This window comes from Nansenia antarctica (genome assembly GCF_963989245.1).
Source record: "Nansenia antarctica genome assembly, chromosome: 10".
Classification (NCBI taxonomy): Eukaryota; Metazoa; Chordata; class Actinopteri; order Argentiniformes; family Microstomatidae; genus Nansenia; species Nansenia antarctica.
In genome coordinates, this window is record NC_137680.1 from 13,285,343 (window position 1) to 13,308,259 (window position 22,917).

Genomic DNA, 22,917 nt, shown 5'->3' on the forward strand with positions numbered 1-22,917 from the left:
ACCTTTTCTTTTTGCCTAAACTCATCGTGGCAACTGTACACAGTGCAAAGTAACAGTGTGGGAACAAAAAAGTATAATGGAAGTGTAGAAAAACCCAATAAATTTCACAAACATTGCACTTCTTGAAAACAATGTTGAAGTGCTTTTAGTTGAACGCTTAGCATGCGGATGGAGGCCTTACACATCTGGCCCGTGACTGACGTGGCGGAGAGAGTGCAGTCCCATGACGCAACAGCCGCGGATCAGCGATGCGATGTTGTACACCGGTGCTCCGCCATCCACACCGTGCCGGGAATAGAGCCAGGCCACCGTTGGTAAAACTGGCGCCGCCACGGCAACCAGATCAACCAGGAAGCTGCTGCTCCAGTAGCGTTTACCGACCACGGCCATCGTGGGTGGCGCCCCGCACGGCTCCCCCGCGCTCACATCGAAGTCCAACTCTTCCATGCACCTAGGGACCACCGTGGGCTCCAGGCAACACATCTCAGAATCAATGGACGTGTGGACTGGGAGAGGGGAGGACAGGCTGAGGCTGGGGTCAGCCACCTGGGCAACAGGATCAGGACCGCACAGGGCTGGGAGTTGGAGGAGGCCGCTGGAGGATGGGAGGGGGGGGTCTCCGACTGTAGACCCAGCTCCATGGAGCTTGAGCAGCTGGAGCAGGAGAGCCTGGATGTCAGGAGGGAAGGACATCATGTCTGTCTGGACTGCCTTCTCCTCTGGGATGAGCTGCTCGGTAAGAGAGGGTGTGATGAAGGTGACGGAGGAGCAGGCGGTGTTGTTCGGGGCCTTGGGTAGTGTGGTAGTTTTGTCCTCCTCCAACTCACTGTGGAGCAGGGTGGACACCCCAGGGCCAGGGTAGGCCTCTAGCCTCAGATTCCCACTGGAGTCCTGGCTGGAGTCAACCACCGTGGACATCAGAACGTGCTCCAGGAGCTGGGTGGACATCTCGTCATTGCTCAGCAGCCCACTGTCCGCCATCTCCTCGGCCCCCTGGCCCTCCTCACCCTCCATCTTCCCCAGGGAGGCCTCCTCGGTGCTGGGGGAGTCGTCACAGAGGAAGTCCAGCGTAGGTTCATCCTGGTGGGTGGAGCCACTCTGGGCCAGCTCCATGCTGTGGAGGAGGGACTCCAGCTTCCTGTTCTGGATGTTGATGTCGATAAAGTACTTCTGGATTCCCTTGTCCTTCAAGTAAAAATATAAATAAATAAAATACATCTATCTATAGATATTTGAAATGCATCTAAACAGTGCATAACACACTTCACATCACAGTGGAAAAACACACTTTACATATATTTTTTTTAACAAAATAAACAATAAAAAAAACATACAACTTGCATCTAGACCAAAGAAACTAAACGCTAACCTTCTCCATCAGGCTGCTCTTCATGGTCTCCACCACCTGTCGCAGCTGTTTGATCTCCTTGCGCGCCTCCTTCAGGGACAGCTGTGCCTCCACACGGTGGCACTCCTCCTCGATCCAGTCCTCCCTCATCCTCCCCAGCTGGGACTTCAGCTCCTCGACCTCAGACTCCCTGGGGAACCAAACCACAGGGTTAGAGACAACTGGATGTATAGTTACAATGAAGACTTCATACGAGAACATTTTAAAAATGAATATATGATACAAGTGGATGGCTATGTTGATTTAACTGACTTGTAGAACATCCCTTGTATAACATAATACAACATTTAAAAACGAAACTATGAGATTGTGAAAGCAGATCCCACCTGTCATGGACGATGTTCTCAGACTCCCTCAGCTTGCTCCTCAGATGGCGGATGGACACCTCCTTCTGCTGCAGGGGGGTGAGGTACTGCTCAGGGTTGGGGGGTCTGATGCCATGGTTGTCAGTGCAGGAGTGGTATCGCCCTAAGCTCACCCTTCTGGAAGGTGGAAGCAGGCGATTAAATATTAACGAGTGTGAGTCAGATGGACTAAGCACCAGATTGTTGCTGCTAGTAAAAATGCAGGTAGCCTATAGAGCCAACAGGGATATTGTCCATGTGAAACCGGTGGGATTTCAACAGGGCAATTCTCACATGGATGACCCACCACCTCCACGACAACATGACAAGGAAGAACGCCTGTTCTACACAATACATTACTTCCTGAACGTTCTGCAACGTTCCACCTCTCTAAGTATGAGTTCCTGTTATCCTGGTGGGGGGCGGGGGAGCCATTTTCACCCCAGGGTTCCAGCAGTGAGATATTCATCACATCCTGAACATGGATATTGAGGAGGACCCCCCATCTATACAATATCCTGTGCTGCACAATGTCACCCCCTCATCAGTGTGATTCTTCTTTAGTGAAAGAACTAGGCCATGAAAACGAGGTTTCGTTAACAATGCAAACCTCAAAATAGTTTTTTTTAAGTGAGGAAAACTACCGCTGGGTAAGGTTATTGCTTTGTCAATGCAGTCTAACTGGGATAGTGCTGTCTGGGCAGAGGCTCAGCGAAGCCTGGAATTACTGTCTGACTGAGGATTACCAGCTTGCAGACTAAATGCAAAAAAGCTAAAATGCTAGGTTGTTCAAACGCTGGCAGAGTTGGATAGGAAAACAATTCACTTGGAGGGAAAGCCCAAATTACATTTAGTTGGCCCCAAAGAGGGAACAGAGTTCTCTGCTCAGTATTCCCAGGGACACCTTTAATTGACATCCACGTTCATTAACACATTATCACAACTACTGCATTAACCTTCGGTTGTTCTTTAGCTTCTCCAGAAAGCCCCGTGAGCTCATTTATGATCATGTTCTAAGAGGGTTGACAAAACGCGTGTTTCTCTGCGTCCGAGGATGGGAGGGTAGATTTGTAGCTAATCAGATGCAGAGAGGCTCCTATCAAGGCAGCTTCACAGTCAGCTAGCACAAAAAAATCCTAGCAACCAGGGACTTTGAAGTGAGGGCTGCCAGGAATAGAACAGGCTGGCAGAAGGTAGCGACGAGTGAACAAGGGCATCACATGACACCCCCGCCAGGCGGAGCAGACAAGGAGAGAGGGGAAACATCCTGTAGCAATGTCCTTAGAAATGATGATAATAGAATGCAACTAAGGACATTGTTATGCTTTAAATGCATAAAGAATACATGTGCTGCATAGAGAATGACTCATAATAAGCCGTGGGCTGTGTTAAGGAGTTTAGTCTGCTTTTCGCTCCCGACTATAAAACAACCAAGGTTGAGTTTGAGTGTTTGCTCATGCGGAACTGCATTAGCTGCATGTTAGCCCTCTGGAGCAGCGGAGGCAGAAATCGGAGGATGGGCTCATTGTAAATGCATAAACACAATGAGGAATGGTATCAAGCACACAAGCTCATCCTCAGATTACCTGCCTCCACTGCTCCAGAGGGGCCAAACATCCAGAGGGCTAACACTCTTGCCACATAGCAACACGAGGACCCAGCCTCACCACAGAAATACGACACGGTAAGAAAAAAGGCTGAGGCAGGCGAGCTAGGCAGGCTATCGACAGAGATATGATGAAATATTCATGATCCCTCTCCTTCAAACCAAGGGTCTGAAAGGCACACACAGGCGCTGCATATGAAAACATTTTGACTGAGTTGCAGTAACAAAGGACCTTTTCTGGGTAACAAAACCTAGACATTTGTTTTTCAAATCCTCTCTCCGTAATCTCAGCATAGCCCAATCATAACATAATCCCAGTCTCTCAGAAAAGTAGGGGAAATTATAAAAACAGATCAAGGCTCCAAGCCTAATCCGTCGACCCACACCGGATGTAATTCCCTTGGGTGCCACTGCGGCCTTGTCTCATGTCCCTGCCCTCCAGTGCCCGCCCCCCCCCCTCGTCTGCTCTGTGTTCAGTAGATATGAAACTGGATAAAACCTCTTCAAACAGGAGGGGCTATTTTTCTGTTTTTCCTTCCACTATGCCTTTCTGTTCTGTGCAACTAAACATAGAACATAATGTGTGCGTATCTGTGTATACATCTGTATCTCTGTGTGTGTCATTCTGTACCTGGTGGTGGGGCTGGAGTTGCTGCTGCTGTTGGTGGAGGAGGGGGCTTTGAGGGGTGGTGTTCTGTAGGGGGCGTAGAGGTCCGCATCATGGGTTGTGGGGCTCCCCGCTGGCTTGAACACAGGCAGGCTCCTGATGTGGGGGGCACCTCGACTATGAGGGGACAGAGAACTGTATCGTTAAAGCATCACAGCAGTGGTCCTCTGTGGCTCAGTTGGTAGAGCATGACGTTAACAACGCTTAGAGGGTTTGATTCCTGCTGGGACCATATATACTGAAATGTATGCACTCATTGCAATGTAAGTCACTTTGGATAAAAGCGTCAGCTAAATGGCATATTACAATAACATACGCAAATACTATCGGTAGATGCTTTGTTTGGAGAGCAGGAGACTCTAGTTTGATCCCCAGCGGTGTGTACACAGCAGTAGGAAGACAGCACAGATGCTACAGACTTGCCTGCGTGGTGTCTTCTTCCCTGTGGAGATGGCAGCCAGGCTCTCTCTGGTCTTCAGGCTGCCTGTGCTACTGGAGGAGCTGAAGTCTGCCTCGCTACCTGCAGATACACCAGTGATTGATCAGTGGACAGGAAAAACACACACACACGCACACACACACACACACACACACACACATGCTGGATCTCCATAACTACACATCAGACAGTAGTGATGCATGTCTCCATCTCCAGTCATCACATATCATCCCAACTTCTCCACATTGTCAAGTCAAAAACCTGAGCGAACTTCCACAACACTACGCAAACCACTTGAGTGAGCAAACTGTGACAAGCTTGGTCCTGCTGCCGAGCCCCATCTGGTTAAGTCACACTCCAGCGCCTGTGAGTGTGGTTAGCATAGCAACAGTAGCCAGATCAAAGTGGAGGCTATCAGATGACAGATGTCTCCATAGGGAGGACCTCTCCAGCCTCACACTTAGTGGGAGACAACCTGGAGAATGCAGAACCTTTAGCCGGTAGGGCAACAGTGGGACATCGCTCACTCGACACCTCTTTGACAGCAGCAGGGCCACTGGGGTGTCTGTTTCACTGTCTCCTGTTCTCCCTCCACACACACACTACTACAGTCATAACATTCAAACGCTACTACTCCTAGCATGCATACAGGAAGATCTGATACAGATAATTTGATCATTTGCACAAATTGCCAAACCCAACCCTGAAATTCCAGAAAAACTAGCAAACAAGTTTACCTTCATGGAACTCTTTATAATATTATTTAGCACTAAATCAGGTCAAAATGTTGTTACCTGTAATCCCCTAAAAATATTTATCAAATGATCAAATACCACTCTCAACATTGAATCTAATTCTACAGGACTATGTTTGTCTTTGAGAATAAGCCAGCATGGTCCTTACAATGAGGATATAACATCTAATTACCTTTCAGTCTAATTACCTTTGAGGGAAGACATTGAGCACTCTACTGCTGTATGTTTCAGAGAAAAGGCATACCTGAATAGCATCTCTTTCCATTAGATAAAACCATCGTAACGTGCTCACTTTGTGATTATTATTGTGAATGTGATAACAATACACAACAGTGTAGTGTGAAACTAACTGATCCTTTAACACTAGGCAAGTGAGTCAACTGGTGGTCTGTTCATTGTACCAATGAAGGAAGTCAAGTACTGCCAATCAGTCTAATTGGTAAACCAGTGGCTCCCTTTCATCATCAACCAATCAGGATACAGCATCTCAGTGTTTGAATCTTGATCAAACATTCCCCTCATTTACAGAATCCATTTGAGTTGAATGTACACAGTTAAGAGACAATAACAGAGCCATGTGGAGATGAATGTGCATCTGAAGTTGTTTCAGAAGAGATTAGGGTTTTGCCATGTTGTTAACACAGAACAGATGCACAGGCAATTCATCTCAGCAAAGTTATTACTCTCTCATTCAACTAGCTGCTTGTTTACCAAACTAGAGGCTCTTTAACTGGGAGTGTCTGTCTGGGAATCTGTGTGGCTGACATCTCACAAATACAAAGGTTATTGTACTTTGCTCTACTGGGACACATTGACATGCGTAATATACCAGTGTGTGTGTGCGCGTGCGTGTGCATGTGTGTGTGTGTGTGTGTGTGTGTGTGTGTGTGTGTGTGTGTGTGTACATACCAGCTCAGAGCATGCAAATACACAAGGAACCATGCTGCCTGCATGTTAATAACAAAAGCTTTTAAATTGAACAATCTTAAATGGCAAATAAATGTATCTAATTATAATAAAACAAAAGGACATTTTATTTGTCCTGGTTGTTTTAGATTAGATTAGATTAGATTCAACTTTATTGTCATTGTAATACAAGTACAACGAAATGCAGTTAAGCATCTAACCAGAAGTGCAATTAGTGACATAAAACATGATAGTGATAAGGTACAGTATGGCAAGTAGCCTACGTAGTTACAGGTTGGTAGTTAGAGGCATATACAGGAGATGGACAGCAGTAAGCTATGTACAGTTAAGGAAGCTATGTACAGTGTGGTGTATACAGATGTATACATTAAAGGCTATCAAAAAAGAGGTACATATATTTTTTTTTAAATCTCTGCTTTTTTGTGTTGTTCCAATGCAAACAAAACAGATAAACATGTGAATACCAAAGCATTTGTAATTGCAACAATTGAATTTTCTGAGAGAAGTGGTGCATTATCTGACAGAAGTGCGGGTGTGCCAATATTTTTAGCCATGACTGTATGTACAAATGTGCAAAAATATGGTATGTGCCCCCCCCCCCCCCCATGAAGACGCCATTTCCTAGGTCCTTACCTCTGGGCAGCGTGGTAGAGCGCTGCTCCCTCTTGTGCCTTGGCGGGGGGGCATGCCATTCCGCCATCACCCTCACCCTCTTCACCTTGGCCTTGCGCTCGGGGGGTGCGGGGGACCCGTGAGGAGTGTTGTCTGAGCCTGACGGGGTTTTGGAGGGGGACACAGACTGACTACTGGGACAGCCGGTGTCATCTATGTAGACAGGTACACAGACAGTAGCCAAGAATATGCAGGCGGGTGGGAGACACAGCAGTCAATCACAGCTCAAGGTTCACTTCAGGGGGGCTCTTATCTGCCATCCTACGTCAACCAACCAACAGCTTTGTCATTGTAATCACGGCAGCAGTTTGTTATTGGAGCTGACCCATCGTAATGATTTTAATGTTCTTCAATATACCCTGTTATTTTGTGACCTTTTTGTCTGATCTGATATTGGATCATCAATCTACTGTAAGAATAAGGTTATTCTTATCGAAATAAAGGCTAATGTGTGACACGGTCTGGTTATTTGGCCCGCAAGTTGGCAACCAATCAAAATGTTCTGACTTTTATTTTGAAACACGGATTTCAACCATTTCAACGTTTTTGAAAATCACAACACAAACTCACTACTCAAGCCAAAATACTGAAATGCAATGGATTCTGTGAGTAATCCCCACTGCTACCTAGTTAACTATAACACTACTTTACATTGTTAGCAGGCTCACAAAACAAGCTGTGTTTGTTGATTAGCGAGTGTGTCATTGATTTTCAACAATCAATGACACATTCCCAATTGACCAGACTGTGTCACATGTCATTTCTGTGTTTGTTAATTGCATGAGGTAGCAACCTTGCCTAACCCATTATTGTATGACATCACACACTAAAAGTAGCCATCTGGTGGGTTTTATGAAACAAAGATGATCTAAATGCTTCCAATTGTTGCAACATAAGGACTTATGTTTACATAATGTTTACTTGGCTAGACCACTCGCAACTCCCCCAAGTGTATTATTATTGTATTATATAATCAGCCTGCCTGTTTCATGCCATGTGGGAAGATGTGCATTAGATACCTATAGATAGATCGTATGGTGACAGGCTTTGGCAAATTCCTGATCTGGGTTTTCAGATCAGTATTTGAAAGAAAGGAGACGAGGAAATTAAACAAGTAGAGGAAGCCACTCTAGACTTTTGGGATGTACTCTATTGGAAACAAATGGAAACTACCTACCTGAGCAAAAGCTGTTAGTGCTGATGGTCCGTTTGGAGTGGTCGGAGCTTTCGCCGCAGTCTTTCCCCTCCTCTTCTGAGAACGGGGATTCGGACAGCGCGGACCCCTTCTCCTTGGGGAGGAATGGATGGAGTACCAAGCGTGGGATGCGGCTGCGGGGACTCCCCTTCTCCGGTGACTTCTTTTCCTGAAAACCATTAAAACCATTCTCACCAAATGATCAATGTTCGTGGTAACGCATTTAAACGAGTAGAGTAGTAAGTGCGTACGAAAAACTTTGTTCCTCAATTGCAATTGGCGCGCTCTCCTGGCTGCGTGGTGAACAGCGCGTCACTGCTAAAGCCATAATAACAGAGGTGCTGATGAAATCAAACCAAGCCATTGTAGTCGACGGTACAATAAGTACAACAGACAATTAAAATGTAATATTTAGACACAAATTGCCGAGATTAAAAACAATACATGGCAAGAATAAACGACTAATATAATCTTAAATGATCCTTGAAATGATACGCACCTCATATTCTTGGAATGGTCCCATGATGTTGCACGTAGCGTCCTCCTCTGTGGATCTGTGAAGAGAGAAACTAGGTGAGACGGATTCCTGTGTGCAGCATCCTGACGACGTGGCGCCCAAACCCGTCAGGAACAAGGGCGACTCTGTCCTAAGTCCGTTACGCCACTGATGATACCCGCCCGCCCCCGCACCCGACTGGCACAGATGGCACAGGAACGGACCGTCGTCACGAAACCTTGCTTTAATCGGGTGCACACCGAATGTTCGGCTCCATAGTGAAAAACATATTTGTGTATTGTATTGTGTTGTTGTACATTTCTTTATTATGGATAAACCCCTTGAGATGTATCATCTCGTTTTAGAGAGGGTCCTAACATAATATCACAATCATAACAGCAGAAATAATAAGGGTAGAATTATGACAGAATACAGGATACAGAATAATGGCTAATAAAATAAGTGTTGACAAAGTGAAAATACCTATTAACCTATATCAACCAATTCGTTTAGCTCAAAAGCTTTCACGTTTATAATTGCATCATGAAATATATTCCCTAATGATACTTCGACTTGCTTGAGATGAGTGGAAACATATTGTAGTGAATATCCAATATGAATCGCGTTATGGACAAGATTCAGACCCTGGGTCGGCCCTTGTCTTTTTTTTTTTTAGAAGGATTATCCACAACAGACATATCTCCTAAAACATGTCAAGGGAAGAGAGAGGAGTTTGTGCCATGGCCATGTGTCACTGTGCCAAGAAATACCCCACAGATGCCATATGCCATACTGTGCCAAAGGGCCCTATATGTTGCTGCCAATGGAAGAGAAAATGAACCCCAGCAAATAGTTTTCTAATTGGTGGTCCACTACAGGCGGGGTTGTTTGGAGGCAGAAATCAGAGAACGAGCTCATTGTTTGATACTGTTCCTCATTCCATTCCATGCATTACAATGAGCGCGTTCTCTGATTTCATACCTCCAGCAGCCTCCACTAGTCCACTATCATAACAGTGTAAGGATGTTGCATTGCATGCGCTTTTCTCAGATCCAAAATACTTAACATAACTATGATGACATATGGCAAACATATGAGTAGACAAAGCATAAATGGACATTGTGGATCACATACTTAGTTCTACTTGGTTCAACCCCCCCCCCCCCCCCCCCAGGTTGACATGTACATACATGTGCAGAAGTGGTATGTTTTATTTATGTGTGATGTGTGAATAATTCACAGATTCACATCATGCTTGACTGCATCTCGTGTTCCCATCGCCTCTCCCCTGACTCCTGTTGAATGTTTGAGCCTCTTAGTCTCCCTGGTTATGGTTGTGTAAGTGCGTACGTGTTTGGGTTTCTCTTTTTTTTATTCCAGAATTACGTAACTGACCCCTAAGGTCTGTCTTGTCATCGCTCCAGTGAATCCGGATTTCTTTTTTTTCCCCCTCCTCGGCCCAGATGATATTTTTTTTCTCAAATTGTGACGGGCACTCTTGATGTTGGTAAATATAGACCCAGCTCAGAACATCCCCAGCAGGCTGCTGTAAGCAATCACGTCATGTATTACCACATTCTCTATCTTGTTTTTCACAACCAGTATATTTCAGCCGGAAAGGGTAAGGTCAAACCACCCTTGAAATAACAAAACAGTGTATTTAAAGCTTTAAACCAAAATGTAATCTGTGGATGTCCTATATTCCATGACACCCAGCCATGACACGGTATATTTGACAATACTCCAAAGTTAACCTGATATCAGAGCACCTGAGAAGATTGTCTGTCTGTCTGTCTGTCTGTCTGTCTGTCTGCCTGCCTGCCTGCCTGTCTGTCTGCATGTCTGTCTGTCTGTTTGTCTGTCATCACAATAAAACATCAGTACTCCAGCATTATAAGCTCTCAATTTTGCCTCTTTCTGCCTCCCATGGTACAGTAGCTGGTAGACTGGCACACAGCTTCAAAGTGGAATCAGATTAAGCAGTAGGCACAGCAGACACACAGCAGAGCATCCAAACCATGCCCTAGCAACAAACTTAGCAACGGAGAGTGCAGGAGAAGTGCATGAACAACATTGGCTAGATGGGACCAATTAATTTTGCAGGCAGTTTGTATTGCAGGGTTTGCATTCTGCAAGAGTGCACTGCTGTGGAGAGGGGGGGTACGCTTCCTGCAATATAACAAAGAATGGGCTCCTTGTAATGCATGGAAAGGAATGACGGATGGGTATCAAACAATGAGCCGTTCTCTCTGATTTCTGCCTCCAAACAGCCTCCCCTGTAGTAGTCAAACACGTGTGATCTATAGCCAGCCTGAGTATAGTGTCTGCCTGCTCTAAGTAGATAAGATGCTCGACATGACAAACTCCAGAGGGAGCTGTCTATCGCTTGAGCATTGTTCACATTATTCTAGCCTGAACAGGCCCTACAACGTTAGCTTACGCAATCCACCGAGTATCAAACCCGTGTCTTATCTGCGCACACAAGACTATGTTAGCCCACCAAACTAAAGCCATAGGTGTCAACTCTGAGGCTGGGAGCTAAAAAGAACAGTTTTGAAGTTATGAACAAATACTGTATTTAATCAAATCCACTAACACTTCTGGTACACTCCTGGTTAAACTCCATTGCTGGACAGTAACATGAGCTGCCATGTCTACTGGATATAGTAGAGTATGGAGTATGTATGTATGTGGTTTTTAATGTGATTTTGTTCTGTGATGATTATCAAGTCACCTAAAGCTGTTGATTGCTGTAAGCAGGGCATTACCTCATGCTATTGCATCCTGTTGTCTGTTCAATCTGTTTTTAGTTTGCATGCTTGACTTAAGGGTAGTGAACTGAATGGTATGGCTAGCTGCATAACTCCATGCTTCCTCTAAGATGGATGGTGGGCACATCATAATTCATTGAAAGCCATATACTGTATTTTTATGGAGAACAAGTGTGTGTGTGTGTGTGTGTGTGTTTGTGTGTGTGTGTGCATGTGCGTGTTTACTGTGTTGTGTTTTCTAGCTATTTTTGTGATGGAAACAGATGTTCATCATCTATTACAGACCGACAAGTATAGCTACTGAGGTGACACAATTCTTTATTCACAGTCATTTCAGTTCACAAGTCAATCTCAATGCCATAAGCTTTTATGACACACTGCATTTTCCTCATATCCATCATGTCAGCTACATTTATGAACCTGAAGGCAATGTATGGAGTGTGTAGGACTTAATACAGTTGCAAGATGATACAAGCAAATGCTCTCTGCATTGTTGCAGGTCGTTAAGTGTCTCTTTCGGTGCACTCTAAGTCGACTAATCAATGTGTGAGAGACATGCTGTTGCAGGCTCACATCAGCCATATGGAAACTGTCTATAAAGGCTAAATGTTCCCCTTTAATTCCCTCTGTCATTGATTCTGAAAAGGTTATCTGTTGAAATACAGTAAAATACATTAGGATTGACTCTATCATCATTATTGAGCTTTGTGGTCAGCTCAGCTTCCTTTTGACATAATTTGTATAAACATTTCAGAATGAAAGCTTTCCATTTTCTCGACACGTGTTTTTTTTTTAATGATATTTTTTGGCATGTGTTAGACTCGAAAAGACGTTAGAATCCACAACAACAACTCTGGCTCAAATACAATGGAACCGTGAGAGATGAGAGGACATAGTGGGGATGGTGGAGGGGGAATTGTTGTTGTTGTTTTTGGCTACGCAGCTGAGATCAGTAGGGTGCTGTCCAATGACTCCTGGTGCTGATACCGTGTCTAAACTTCACCTGACCCGTTATTCAACCAGCCCCACCTCAACCATGCGCAGCATCTCAACCAAACGAAATATCTTTACAGGAATTCATTGACAACACACATCGTGACGTTAGAATTATAAGGTTCTATCTCCATTTTTGTCCAAATTGAGTTTTTTACATAATCTGATCCATTAGGTGTTTATTAATGCCTGTGTGGTGTTATTTCTAAAATGTTGACATTTTTGAGTTAGTAATTCATAAAATACAAAGGTTCCATCTCACAAAACATAATGGAATGTAAGAACTTTGACGCTCAATATCTCTGAACTGCCCTAAACGGAGATAGAACCTTATCATTCTAAGCTCACGACATGTTTATGATACTATGCAGGATATAACAAAATTGTGACAATAAGTGGGTTTATATTGAAACATAGCCTACAAACTAGACGTGACGTTTTGCGAAAGTAAACACATTACATACAAGAACACAACAAAACGGACTTAATAAATCGCATCCTTGTACAGCAATTCGTAATCATCAAGTCATTTTCATAAAACTAAACATGCTTGCCTTTGCCTGGATGTACGGTGTTGATTCCTTCGATCGCAAATAAGGATGCGCGTGTAAATCACAGAGACACAAAGGGTATAGCTCCACACGCGTGTCTCCAACCTTCCTTCCTTCCTGACGATTGTGATCCCCGAGCCACCCCTCTCGGTGTGTTGATGTCGCTTTTATGAGGACATGTCATGCACACTCGATTGGACAAGGATGCTGCTGCCACACCAATGACGGTGCGCGGCCGACGTAGAATATGACTAGGCTCCAAATTACTGATGTTCCAAGTGGGTTACGTAACGCAGCCATGTTTAACCGTTAATGGCCCTTCTTGGAATTGACTCATACAATTTACTGTTAACCAATGCACGTCATTTTGGCCTGAGAATGCGCAATGTACTGTATGTTACCTCCGTGCATAGTGTAAAATAAAATGAGACTTGGAGTAGACCTGTGTTAACTTGTCCCCCGAATTGCACAAATCACTTGCTCCACACAATTGCACCGATAGGCTATAGGCTACCTCGGTCCTGGAGGTGTGCCAACAAACGCAAGCAATGACATCTGATCTGACAGGCTGTCAAAAGAAATCTACCGCGCAGGCGATGTCAGCAGGGTACGAGGGCGTCGGCTCTCCATGGTCCTGAAGTTAGCGAGGTCAGGAATAGGGTGCAATCGTATTCGCATGGCTATACATTCCTTTATTTAATTGTCAGTATAAATATATACATTCCAGTCGTATAGGCCTATTATTGTTGAGCACATATTCGACTATGTTATTAGATGATGTTTGCCATTGCATCTATCGTGTTAGAAGCCATTGACGTAAAGGTCGACCGACAGGCCTATGGAGCGCATTACGCACAGGTATAAACATCCCGGAGTTCCCTTCTGACGTTCTCTAGAGACAGGGCCGGGGTACAGACTACACTACCTGTCACCCTATATGACCTGGAGCTTATTATCTTGGAGGAGCCGTAAAATAAATCTGTTTTAATGATGAAATGGCCCCTGTCGTGCAGCTCATGCATCAAATACTGCTCTATGTATAGTCGAGGTTAGATATTTAGTGTGCAGTAAATTCTAGTAGAGATTCTGAAAGTGCGCTGGCCTTTGGGAAACCTTCCGGGTAGAGGCCTATAGAATAGCAAGATCTAATGCTCCCCACTGCCGAGGTAATAAACTGATGGCTAACTACCGCCCTCTGCTGGAAACAAACACAATGGGAACTGTAAATAATATAGGCCTATTCTAATTATGGACTGCGACCTGATGTTACCCGCCGAACACCTACATGTTACACCGACAGTAGATATTAATAGATATAATCAACAAAATATTTTTTTGATTCAGTGGAACAGTAGGGGCCTATAATAAAGTGTCTAAGACATTCTGTTTGAGAATTCTAACCGGAATACCACTTTTATAATAATACTACTACTACTACTAATAATAATAATAAATACATATTATAGAAATATCTATCTAGTGTCTTAAACATATAACGTTCTGCTACCCGTGCAGATAGATATAAAAACGGCACCCACGCTGAGCTACATACACTACAGTATAGCCACAGATCTATGACAGTTCAACACCTGCATGCATCACACGTCACTGCTAAGTCTGTTTCCTGTCTCAAACAATGTTCATTCTTATCACTGTGAAAAACCTTGTCGGTGTTTTGACCTGTAAACACAACAGTTAGTTAATATGTTACAGCCATGGCCTACGCACACATCTTATCTATGACCAAATCTATCAAGAGTAGAGATGTTCATAAGGCATATTTTCATGTTGTGTTATATTTTGAAGCGATATGGCTAAATTAATAACACAATCGAAGGAGAAAATAGTTTTATGTATTTTGTATATTAGGTTGATGTACGGTTATCTCTTACTACTAGTAAGCCTATGGAGTAGTTGAGAGGCGTAGGAACAATAATTAGAAGCCTGACGTGCAGTTCACGATAATACCACTGGAGGACGGTAGAGTCCAGCATAAAGAAAGTCTGTAGTCGCCATGCGTAAAAGTGTCTTTACCGTTTATTTTCTTGGATGAAACAAAACTCTTACATGGCTCTGATGTTGATTTATGGTCAAATTAATAAAACATGAACAAATAAGCAATAGCTATAATATTGAGGTCCTTCATAATGCTTTAGGTAGCATGAGTCTTAAAAGTACCTGCCTTTAAATTATATATAAAAACAAAAACAAAAAAAACATCTAGCCTGAAAAGTTGTTGACTATCATATATGTTTATTTATTATTTTTTTAGCGGTCAGAATCATAGATTTCTTAAATTTCCATACAATAAAGTGAAACGTGATAAGCATTTTTATGTGTAACATTTTGAATTAAATAGACACATCCAATAAGGTCACCTATATATGTGTGTGTTTAATTTATGTGGCTGTTTATCGAATGTATGACCTCCTAAATAATTTGATAGGGCTACATTCATGAATATCCGGGCCTGTTAGGAACGTTCTCATCGGAATGGTTTCATGAGCTGTGCACTCTGTTGAAATCTTAAGTCGACCTATTGACCTTTGTCAACATGTTATTGTACCTTTAAACTTGGCATCCTGTGGCGTTACTTATGGCGCTGAGAAACGACCCCTTCGCCCGTCAGTAATGCCTCCTCCGTCCCAACGTCTATAGAAAAGCACTGGGGAAAAGTTCTCCAATAAGTAAGTAGGCTACATGAGCGTCTGGGAGTGTGGGCGTGTTCGTCCCGTTGACTCAACAGTCTCCGCTCCTTGTGTGAAGTCGAGAGCGCGAACGCACTTTTCTGGTGGGACGGGGAACGCAGAAGTCTATCTCTGACGCGCTGTCTAGTCTATCTTTGGCTATTAGCGGTCCAAAAATCGGCTTCATTGTGGAGAGGGCTTCGAGACATCTTTGGGACACTACCACCACCATGGACGCATTTCGGGCACTAACTTTTCTACTCATCTTTCTTTGGAATATACCATGTTTTCAGTCAGCTGCTATCATATCTCCCTCCGTGCCCAGGAGGAACAAGGGAGGCAGGGTCTCTCATGACGGACAAAGGTCAACCAAATATCTCAAAGAGATCTTCGCATCTTCTCCCGTCTCAAGCCACCACCACCGAGAAGATGTGAAGGACGCTGTGGTGCCCCACGATTACATGCTGTCTATTTACAGGACGTACTCTGCTGCCGAGAGGCTTGGACTAAACGCCAGTTTTTTCCGCTCTTCCAAATCTGCCAACACCATCACAAGTTTTGTGGACAGAGGAAAAGGTGGGTTTCAGCAATAAAAATTAGTTATCTAATAATACATGATAATCATCATAGTACATTTCTAATAGATTTGCACACATGGATGACATGCATTTTGTAAATAAAAATAGCTCATTTCATAAAAGTAGAGGCTATTATTATTTATGGGTCACTTATGAGGTAAATACTGAGGTTCCAAAATGAACTTGAGGAAATTATGTTTTTTGTTTTCGTAGCATCCCATCATCCTAAATCTGAGTGACCAAAAAATAAAAAAATAAAGAATCAAAGAGTGTAGTGGCCTATTGCGCACGCTTTGAGTTGAGCCTAAATTCATAGGAAGGAATATGCGTTATGATAATATGGAATAATTAATGCATATCATAATACAAGCTACACATGTCACAAGCAAATATGTAATTATCTCGTCGGCTCCAAATGGTGTATATTTAGTTGCGCTGGAACTTTATCGTTCTTTATGAGGGACGCATTAACTTTTGTTGTCGCATTCAAATCCCTTTGAACCCTTGGGACACATTTTAAAGAGCCATAGGAGTGCGTCAGTTTTGCGAAGTATAAAGTTATATTAGACTTGCATTGACCCCCAGGTAACACGACAATAAAACACTAATTGAGGCGCTCTCTAAATGAAGGTAGTAAATCATTCCCCTGGGTCTCCCACCACATCCATCCTGCTCCCAGCCTCGCCGTGTCTGCAGATGATCACAATACATTGTCAGTTTAGATGCTCAGTGGCAAAAGTTTATATTTAATATTTGTGCATTTAGCTCCAAATGAAATCAGAAGGATTATCTGTGAAAGACATCTAATAACAAATGAGTTGACAACATAGATAGATAGATGGTTGGTTGTTGTGTTGTAGTGTTGTTTATAGAGAGGATCATGCCATCAGTGCAATATGTATGCATGGGCAACTCTGCAGTTACTAAACGGAGGCACATAAATGTGTTAGGGTGATCTGCAGGTTGTTGGGATCAGTTATAACTGTGTAACCAAGTGATTTGAGTGGACAAACAAAGGCATGATAAACACAAACAAACCGAACACCCAGACAAAAAAGCGCTTGCGAGTCGAGTTTATTCCTGAAAGGAGAAATGCATGGCCTCGTTGGCATTGTCCCCTGTGTCTGTAACGAAGAGCTTCAGCTTTAAGGGATAGCTTGTAAACTGATTTGATGTAAAAACGCCTCACTTTCCCCCGCTTTGATTTTGATTTGATGTGTCACTGGCCCTGACCCCTCGCTGGACTCTCTGAGGGTTGCTTAGCATCGAACCGCTGATTGGAGTATTTGAACTCGGTGATCTAATTGAGTGTTCGTGTCATAACATATCAAACACTGTCTATTCTCACATAATGACCCATGCTCAGCCAATGGCACATCACCAAAAAAGACGAGGAAAAAAAATGAAAGAGCACTTCCTTCGCTAAGAAGTGGTTACTATTTTACTGCTTACCTCCCTGTGCGACTGCCGCTTTAATTGCGGAAAATTATTTTTCTTCCGTTTCTCTCTGCTCAGTGGTCCTTTCTGTTAAGGTGCCATAGCAAGACCCTCAGTGTTGAGTTGCATGGTAGAATATATTAATACAACATAGGTTTTTTCACCTTAGCAAGTCCAAAAAGAAAGAATCAGGAGACAGCTTCCATGCGCAAAGTATGAAAGTATTATTTTATTTTATTTTACTTTTACGCATGGTTCTTATTGGAGTCAGTATAATCGCGCATCACTCTTTGGATGCACTTACATGGCACTTACGTTTTAAAATGTAATGTTATCTGCCCAGAATATGATATGATGTCTAGGCTTTCCCCGCATGCTTGTCAAATGAAAACATGTTATGCAAAACAGATTAGGAAACTTCCTAGGTTCGTTATGGCCGGTCGCAAGATCAGACAAGAACAAACCGAATGTATGAAAATTACTTTTGGCACTTGAAGTAACTCATTAAAACGCAGATGGTGCTCGCTGGCCTCGGAAGCAACAGCAGAAGTCTCTCTCTCTCTCTCTCTCTCTCTCTCTCTCTCTCTCTCTCTCTCTCTCTCTCTCTCTCTCTCTCTCTCTCCCTCGCTATCTCTTTCTCTCCCTCTGTTTCTTTCTAGTTGTAATACAGTGGAAGGCCAATGTTTTGCAGTTGTCCATAACTTTAGATGTAGGCTACTACCAGGAGGCCCAATAAAAGTGGATGGCGCGTTATTGTGGTCAGAGATTAACATTTCAATTACGCACATGTTTCAGATATCCACATGCAAGCACATATGCGAATCAAACCCTTTATTCTCTAATGTTATTAGTTTAATCATATATTTCAAAACGAGCCAACATGCAATGCTTACGTTTTATGAAAGAGATTCCCGCTATAACTTCAAGTCAGCGTAATCAGACCGAGCACTTTTGAACCGGGAATGTTGTCGTTGGCAAGAAGGGATGAAATATAAGCGGGGGAGTATTTTAATGAGGAAGAGGGGAATTCAGAACTGTTAATTATTTGGTGACCTTGTATTCGATTTGTTTGAGGTCTTATAAAAAACCCTAATGCAGACCATACGTGCAAAGTTACTGAAACAAACACAAGGTTTCAATCTACTTTTACTATTAAACTCTGCAGGGTTCACAGAGGGGGAAAATAACTGGCAACCAGATTCAAATATCTATTTCCAATGATATTAGAAATCATAATAGATGTAGGGGTTCAATTGGCCAATCGTTGGTTCCAACAAACCTGTCATTATTTGTGTAATTAAATATGTTGAGTAAATCTAATTTGACTGACTAATGGCAAATTGCATTTGTTGGATATAATACAGAGCAATATTTGGATATTAGTGAATGGCATGCGATACAATCTATTACCCGAAATGGAATGACGCAATTAGAAAAAATCGAATCTCATTTGTTTTTCCTGGATGTGAAGGCCTATCTGATAACTGCAAACGTTTTTCGTTTTTAATCGTCTCACTTTTTTCCACGATTATGTAGGCCTATTGAGACAATCAGGGGAAGACGAATGTCATACGAATATCTGAAAATCAAATCAAACATAAATCGTCGAAAAGGCTAAAATATATATATTAATGAAACCGTGTATTAGAGGTAAAATAGACATGTCATTCGTATACAGTTAATAACCCATTCATTACATATCAGAAATATTCAATCTTCCAACTCATATGAGAGTATATTGATTCGGAGTGATGAAATATTTGTCGGCCTCCTGGGTCTCGAGCAGGGAATAATGCATTAATTGTGCATTGTTCAGTTGAGTGTACACTAGTCGCCTTCGGTCCGTTGTGTCTGGCATCATTCAAGCCGTTTTCACACTAGGCCCCTTGTTTCTGGGATTCACAACTTTGATCATGGTTTCAGAAAATATTTTTTCAAACCAAAAAAAAACACATGTCATTTCTGGAAGGTAAAATATCCTCTCGTTTTCTCTAGGCCGACTTCCCAGTTGATTATGAGAAAAAAACAAGGAACGCAACTGTTTCTTTGTCTATGATTGCGTATAATGACATAAAGATGGACATTAATAATCGATTTCTCATAATCTAAAATTGGCTGAACGAGTCAAATTAATTATATCCAGGTTGCAACATGACTGGAAATTGCTTAAATGTGGTCTTATGAAACCAAACTAAAACATTCAAATGTTAAGTTGATAATAATAATGTGCTTAAACTGGCAATTCAAAACGTCAGTATCCTTTTGTGGGAATATGATAGATATGGCTCACGGCCATTAGGCAACTGTTGAACGTTTTCTTCCTATTAGATATTGCGAGCCTGTTGTAAGTAGTCTATAAAACGTTACAAAATATCACTTAGTGTTAAGGAATCAAAACGAGCTGTGGAATAGACACATATTTGCCCATTAAAATTATTTATCCTTTACAAGAACCAAAGATAAATCCCAAGCGAGAGCTGTAACCGACTGCCAAAGGTTGTCTCGAAGATCATGTTTTCGGGCTATATCTATCAACATTTATCTCAGATACTTATCTTATATGCTACGTCATGAATTAGATGGAGTAATACAGACGACACATCAACTTATTTGAGACCAAATGGGAACATCTAATAAATCATGAAGTAGATTCCTTAAGCTTTTAATTGTTATGATAATGGTTGTATTAATGGATTATCAACATTAAGCATGAAGATGCATAGAACACCGTCATTACATTCCCACCCATGATATCAACCATGTTGTTAATATGACATCAAGCATGTTGTTAATCATGAGATATTTCTGCATCTAATTTGACGACGTGTCAGTCGCAGTTTGGCTCAGCTCAAGTTTGGAGTAGGCACTGAAAAACAAGAGAGAAGGCCAGCAGCTCTGGCCTCTGTGTGAGAATGTGAACCGCCCCTCCTCCCTCTCTCTCCTGAACACTGTACACCCTAAGTGAATCTGACTGCAATTATTTCTTTTTATCTTGCAGACGATCTCTTGCACTCTCCTTTGCGAAGACAAAAGTATCTGTTTGATGTCTCAACCCTTTCAGACAAAGAGGAGCTGGTCGGAGCTGAATTAAGGATATTTAGAAAAGTGCCCGGGGATTTCCAAACGTCCCCGACAGGTCTCTATGACATTCAATTACTCTCCTGTCGATCAGACAGGCTACTGGATTCCAGATCCCTTGATCCTGTGGATTCCAGAAAGGCAGGATGGGAGGTTATGGACGTGTGGGAAATGTTTAAAACCCAGCATCACTCTGCCCATGAGGGGAGCCAGCTTTGTCTCCAGCTCAAGGTCACTCTTGGTAAATCAGAAACGGAAATCGACCTGAAACAGTTGGGATTTGACAGAAACGGCCGAACCCAGCAAGAGAAGGCCATCTTAGTGGTCTATACGAGGTCAAAGAGAAGGGAGAACCTGTTCAACGAAATGAAAGAGAAGATCAAGTCGAGGGGGTCGGGGAGGTCGGAGGAGGAGAGGGGGCTTCAGTTCAAAGCCCGGCGCAGACGGAGGACAACACTGACCAACAGACACGGGAAGAGACATGGCAAAAAGTCCAAATCCAGATGCAGCAAAAAGGCCCTGCACGTTAATTTCAAGGAGCTAGGGTGGGACGACTGGATCATCGCGCCGTTGGATTACGAGGCGTACCACTGCGAGGGCGTGTGTGACTTCCCCCTGAGGTCGCACTTGGAGCCAACGAACCACGCCATCATTCAGACTCTCATGAATTCCATGGACCCCAACAGCACACCGCCTAGCTGCTGTGTGCCCACCAAACTCAGTCCCATCAGCATACTGTACATTGACTCGGGCAATAACGTGGTGTACAAACAATACGAGGACATGGTGGTAGAACAGTGTGGCTGCAGGTAGCGTCCTGGCTGTAATCATCTACTTCGACACTTGAAAGTATTTTTTTAAAAATAAAAACCCTGTAAAATCAAAGACAAAGACAGTCAGTCAGTCGGTCCAGGAGGAAATATAACAAGTATGGCTACAACTGTATAGCTCGTCTGAAGCATAACATAACACAACAACCCATGCGTATTTGCCATATCCATGGTGCGCCTATTTCTTCACTCAAAAGGGATCGAGATCGAGAGGCATTATTTGCAATATATGCGAACATATTTATTTTCTAGCGATTTAAACTCAGTACAATCTCACATAATCTTGACATTAAACTGTCTACTTATTGGTGTTAAATTAAACGTCAATTTCAACCACCTAACAAGTTACTGATCAACAGGCTATTATTTTGCCTGGCCCCGAGGTATAGCCATACAGTTTAAACCATCAGTCCACATGGAGTTGATACCAACAACATGTTATATGGCACATACATACATACAGGCCTACATCTTCTTGTCGATAGGACTGCTCGTAAAGAGGACATTATGGCTATAGCCTATTAATCCACCATTAGATATAGAGAGTGGGCAACAGGGATGCACCTGTTGAAGGCCGTGGAAACGGGGGGTTGCTGCATTGTTCCAACTCGAGGACTCATTTATCCAGGCGAGTTGCCAGTGTCCAGCTGGACTATTGCGTTCTTCTGATGCGTTATCAATAGGCCCTAGGCCCCCCTCCTCTCTCTCCCTCTCTCTCTCTCCCTCTCTCTCTCTCTCTCTCTCTCTCTCTCTCTCTCCCTCTCTCCCTCCCTCTCTCCCTCTCTCCCTCTCTCCCTCTCTATCTCTCCCTCCCTCTCTCTCTCTCTCTCCCTCTCTCCTCTCTCTCTCTCTCTCCCTCTCTCCCCCTCTCCCTCTCTCCCCCCTCTCTCTCTCTCTCTCTCTCTCTCTCTCTCTCTCTCTCTCTCTCTCTCTCTCTCTCTCTCTCTCTCTCTCTCTCTCTCTCTCTCTCTCTCTCTCTCTCTCTCTCTCTCTGATGAATGTAATCTACCAAACACACAATGGGGTCTGAGGAAAAGAGATAGCGTGGTGTGGTAAATGCCTACAAGAGATTTCCCCCGCGCGACCTGTTTCCTCGGGATGGCGAGTGCATGCGCACCCGCGTCACCACAGCGGGGGGAAACGAACGCAAGACGTGTCGCGTGCGGTGGACTGTAGGCCCATGCACAGACGACTAAAACATGGAATCTATGGACACAGGCCGTGTTGTGCCTGCATGCCCTTGAAAGCTGACTGTCTCTTTGGTGCACGTGCGGAAGGAAGGCACACTGTTGCACACGCAGAGCACGCGGGGACACGGGGAGGCCATCACGTTAAATAACGAAGAGACACTTTTTGCTCAACGTCTACACATCTTTACGAAATGCACTTCCACAGCTGACTGCGCCAATGTCATGTAGTCAGGAAGAGACAGTTGTTTTTGTTCCACGATAAATAAACGACTGACAAGGAAAGACTCGCAAAC

The 22,917-nt window shown here is 43.4% G+C and overlaps 2 protein-coding genes across 2 annotated transcripts; one reads left to right on the forward strand and one right to left on the reverse strand.

The window, feature by feature from the left end:
- Positions 1 to 177: 177 nt before the first annotated feature.
- sybu (syntabulin (syntaxin-interacting)) lies at positions 178 to 8,536 on the reverse strand (the record flags this gene model as incomplete). The annotated part of the gene is made up of 8 exons (XM_080540994.1): positions 178 to 1,185; positions 1,370 to 1,538; positions 1,735 to 1,890; positions 3,990 to 4,142; positions 4,449 to 4,545; positions 6,780 to 6,971; positions 7,996 to 8,182; positions 8,513 to 8,536. 8 exons carry the CDS (start codon positions 8,534 to 8,536, stop codon positions 178 to 180), a joined length of 1,986 nt encoding a protein of 661 aa, XP_080397120.1.
- Positions 8,537 to 15,741: 7,205 nt separating this feature from the next.
- gdf6a (growth differentiation factor 6a) lies at positions 15,742 to 21,417 on the forward strand (the record flags this gene model as incomplete). Its single annotated transcript, XM_080540874.1, has 2 exons — positions 15,742 to 16,087; positions 20,525 to 21,417. 2 exons carry the CDS (start codon positions 15,742 to 15,744, stop codon positions 21,415 to 21,417), a joined length of 1,239 nt encoding a protein of 412 aa, XP_080397000.1.
- Positions 21,418 to 22,917: the final 1,500 nt, after the last annotated feature.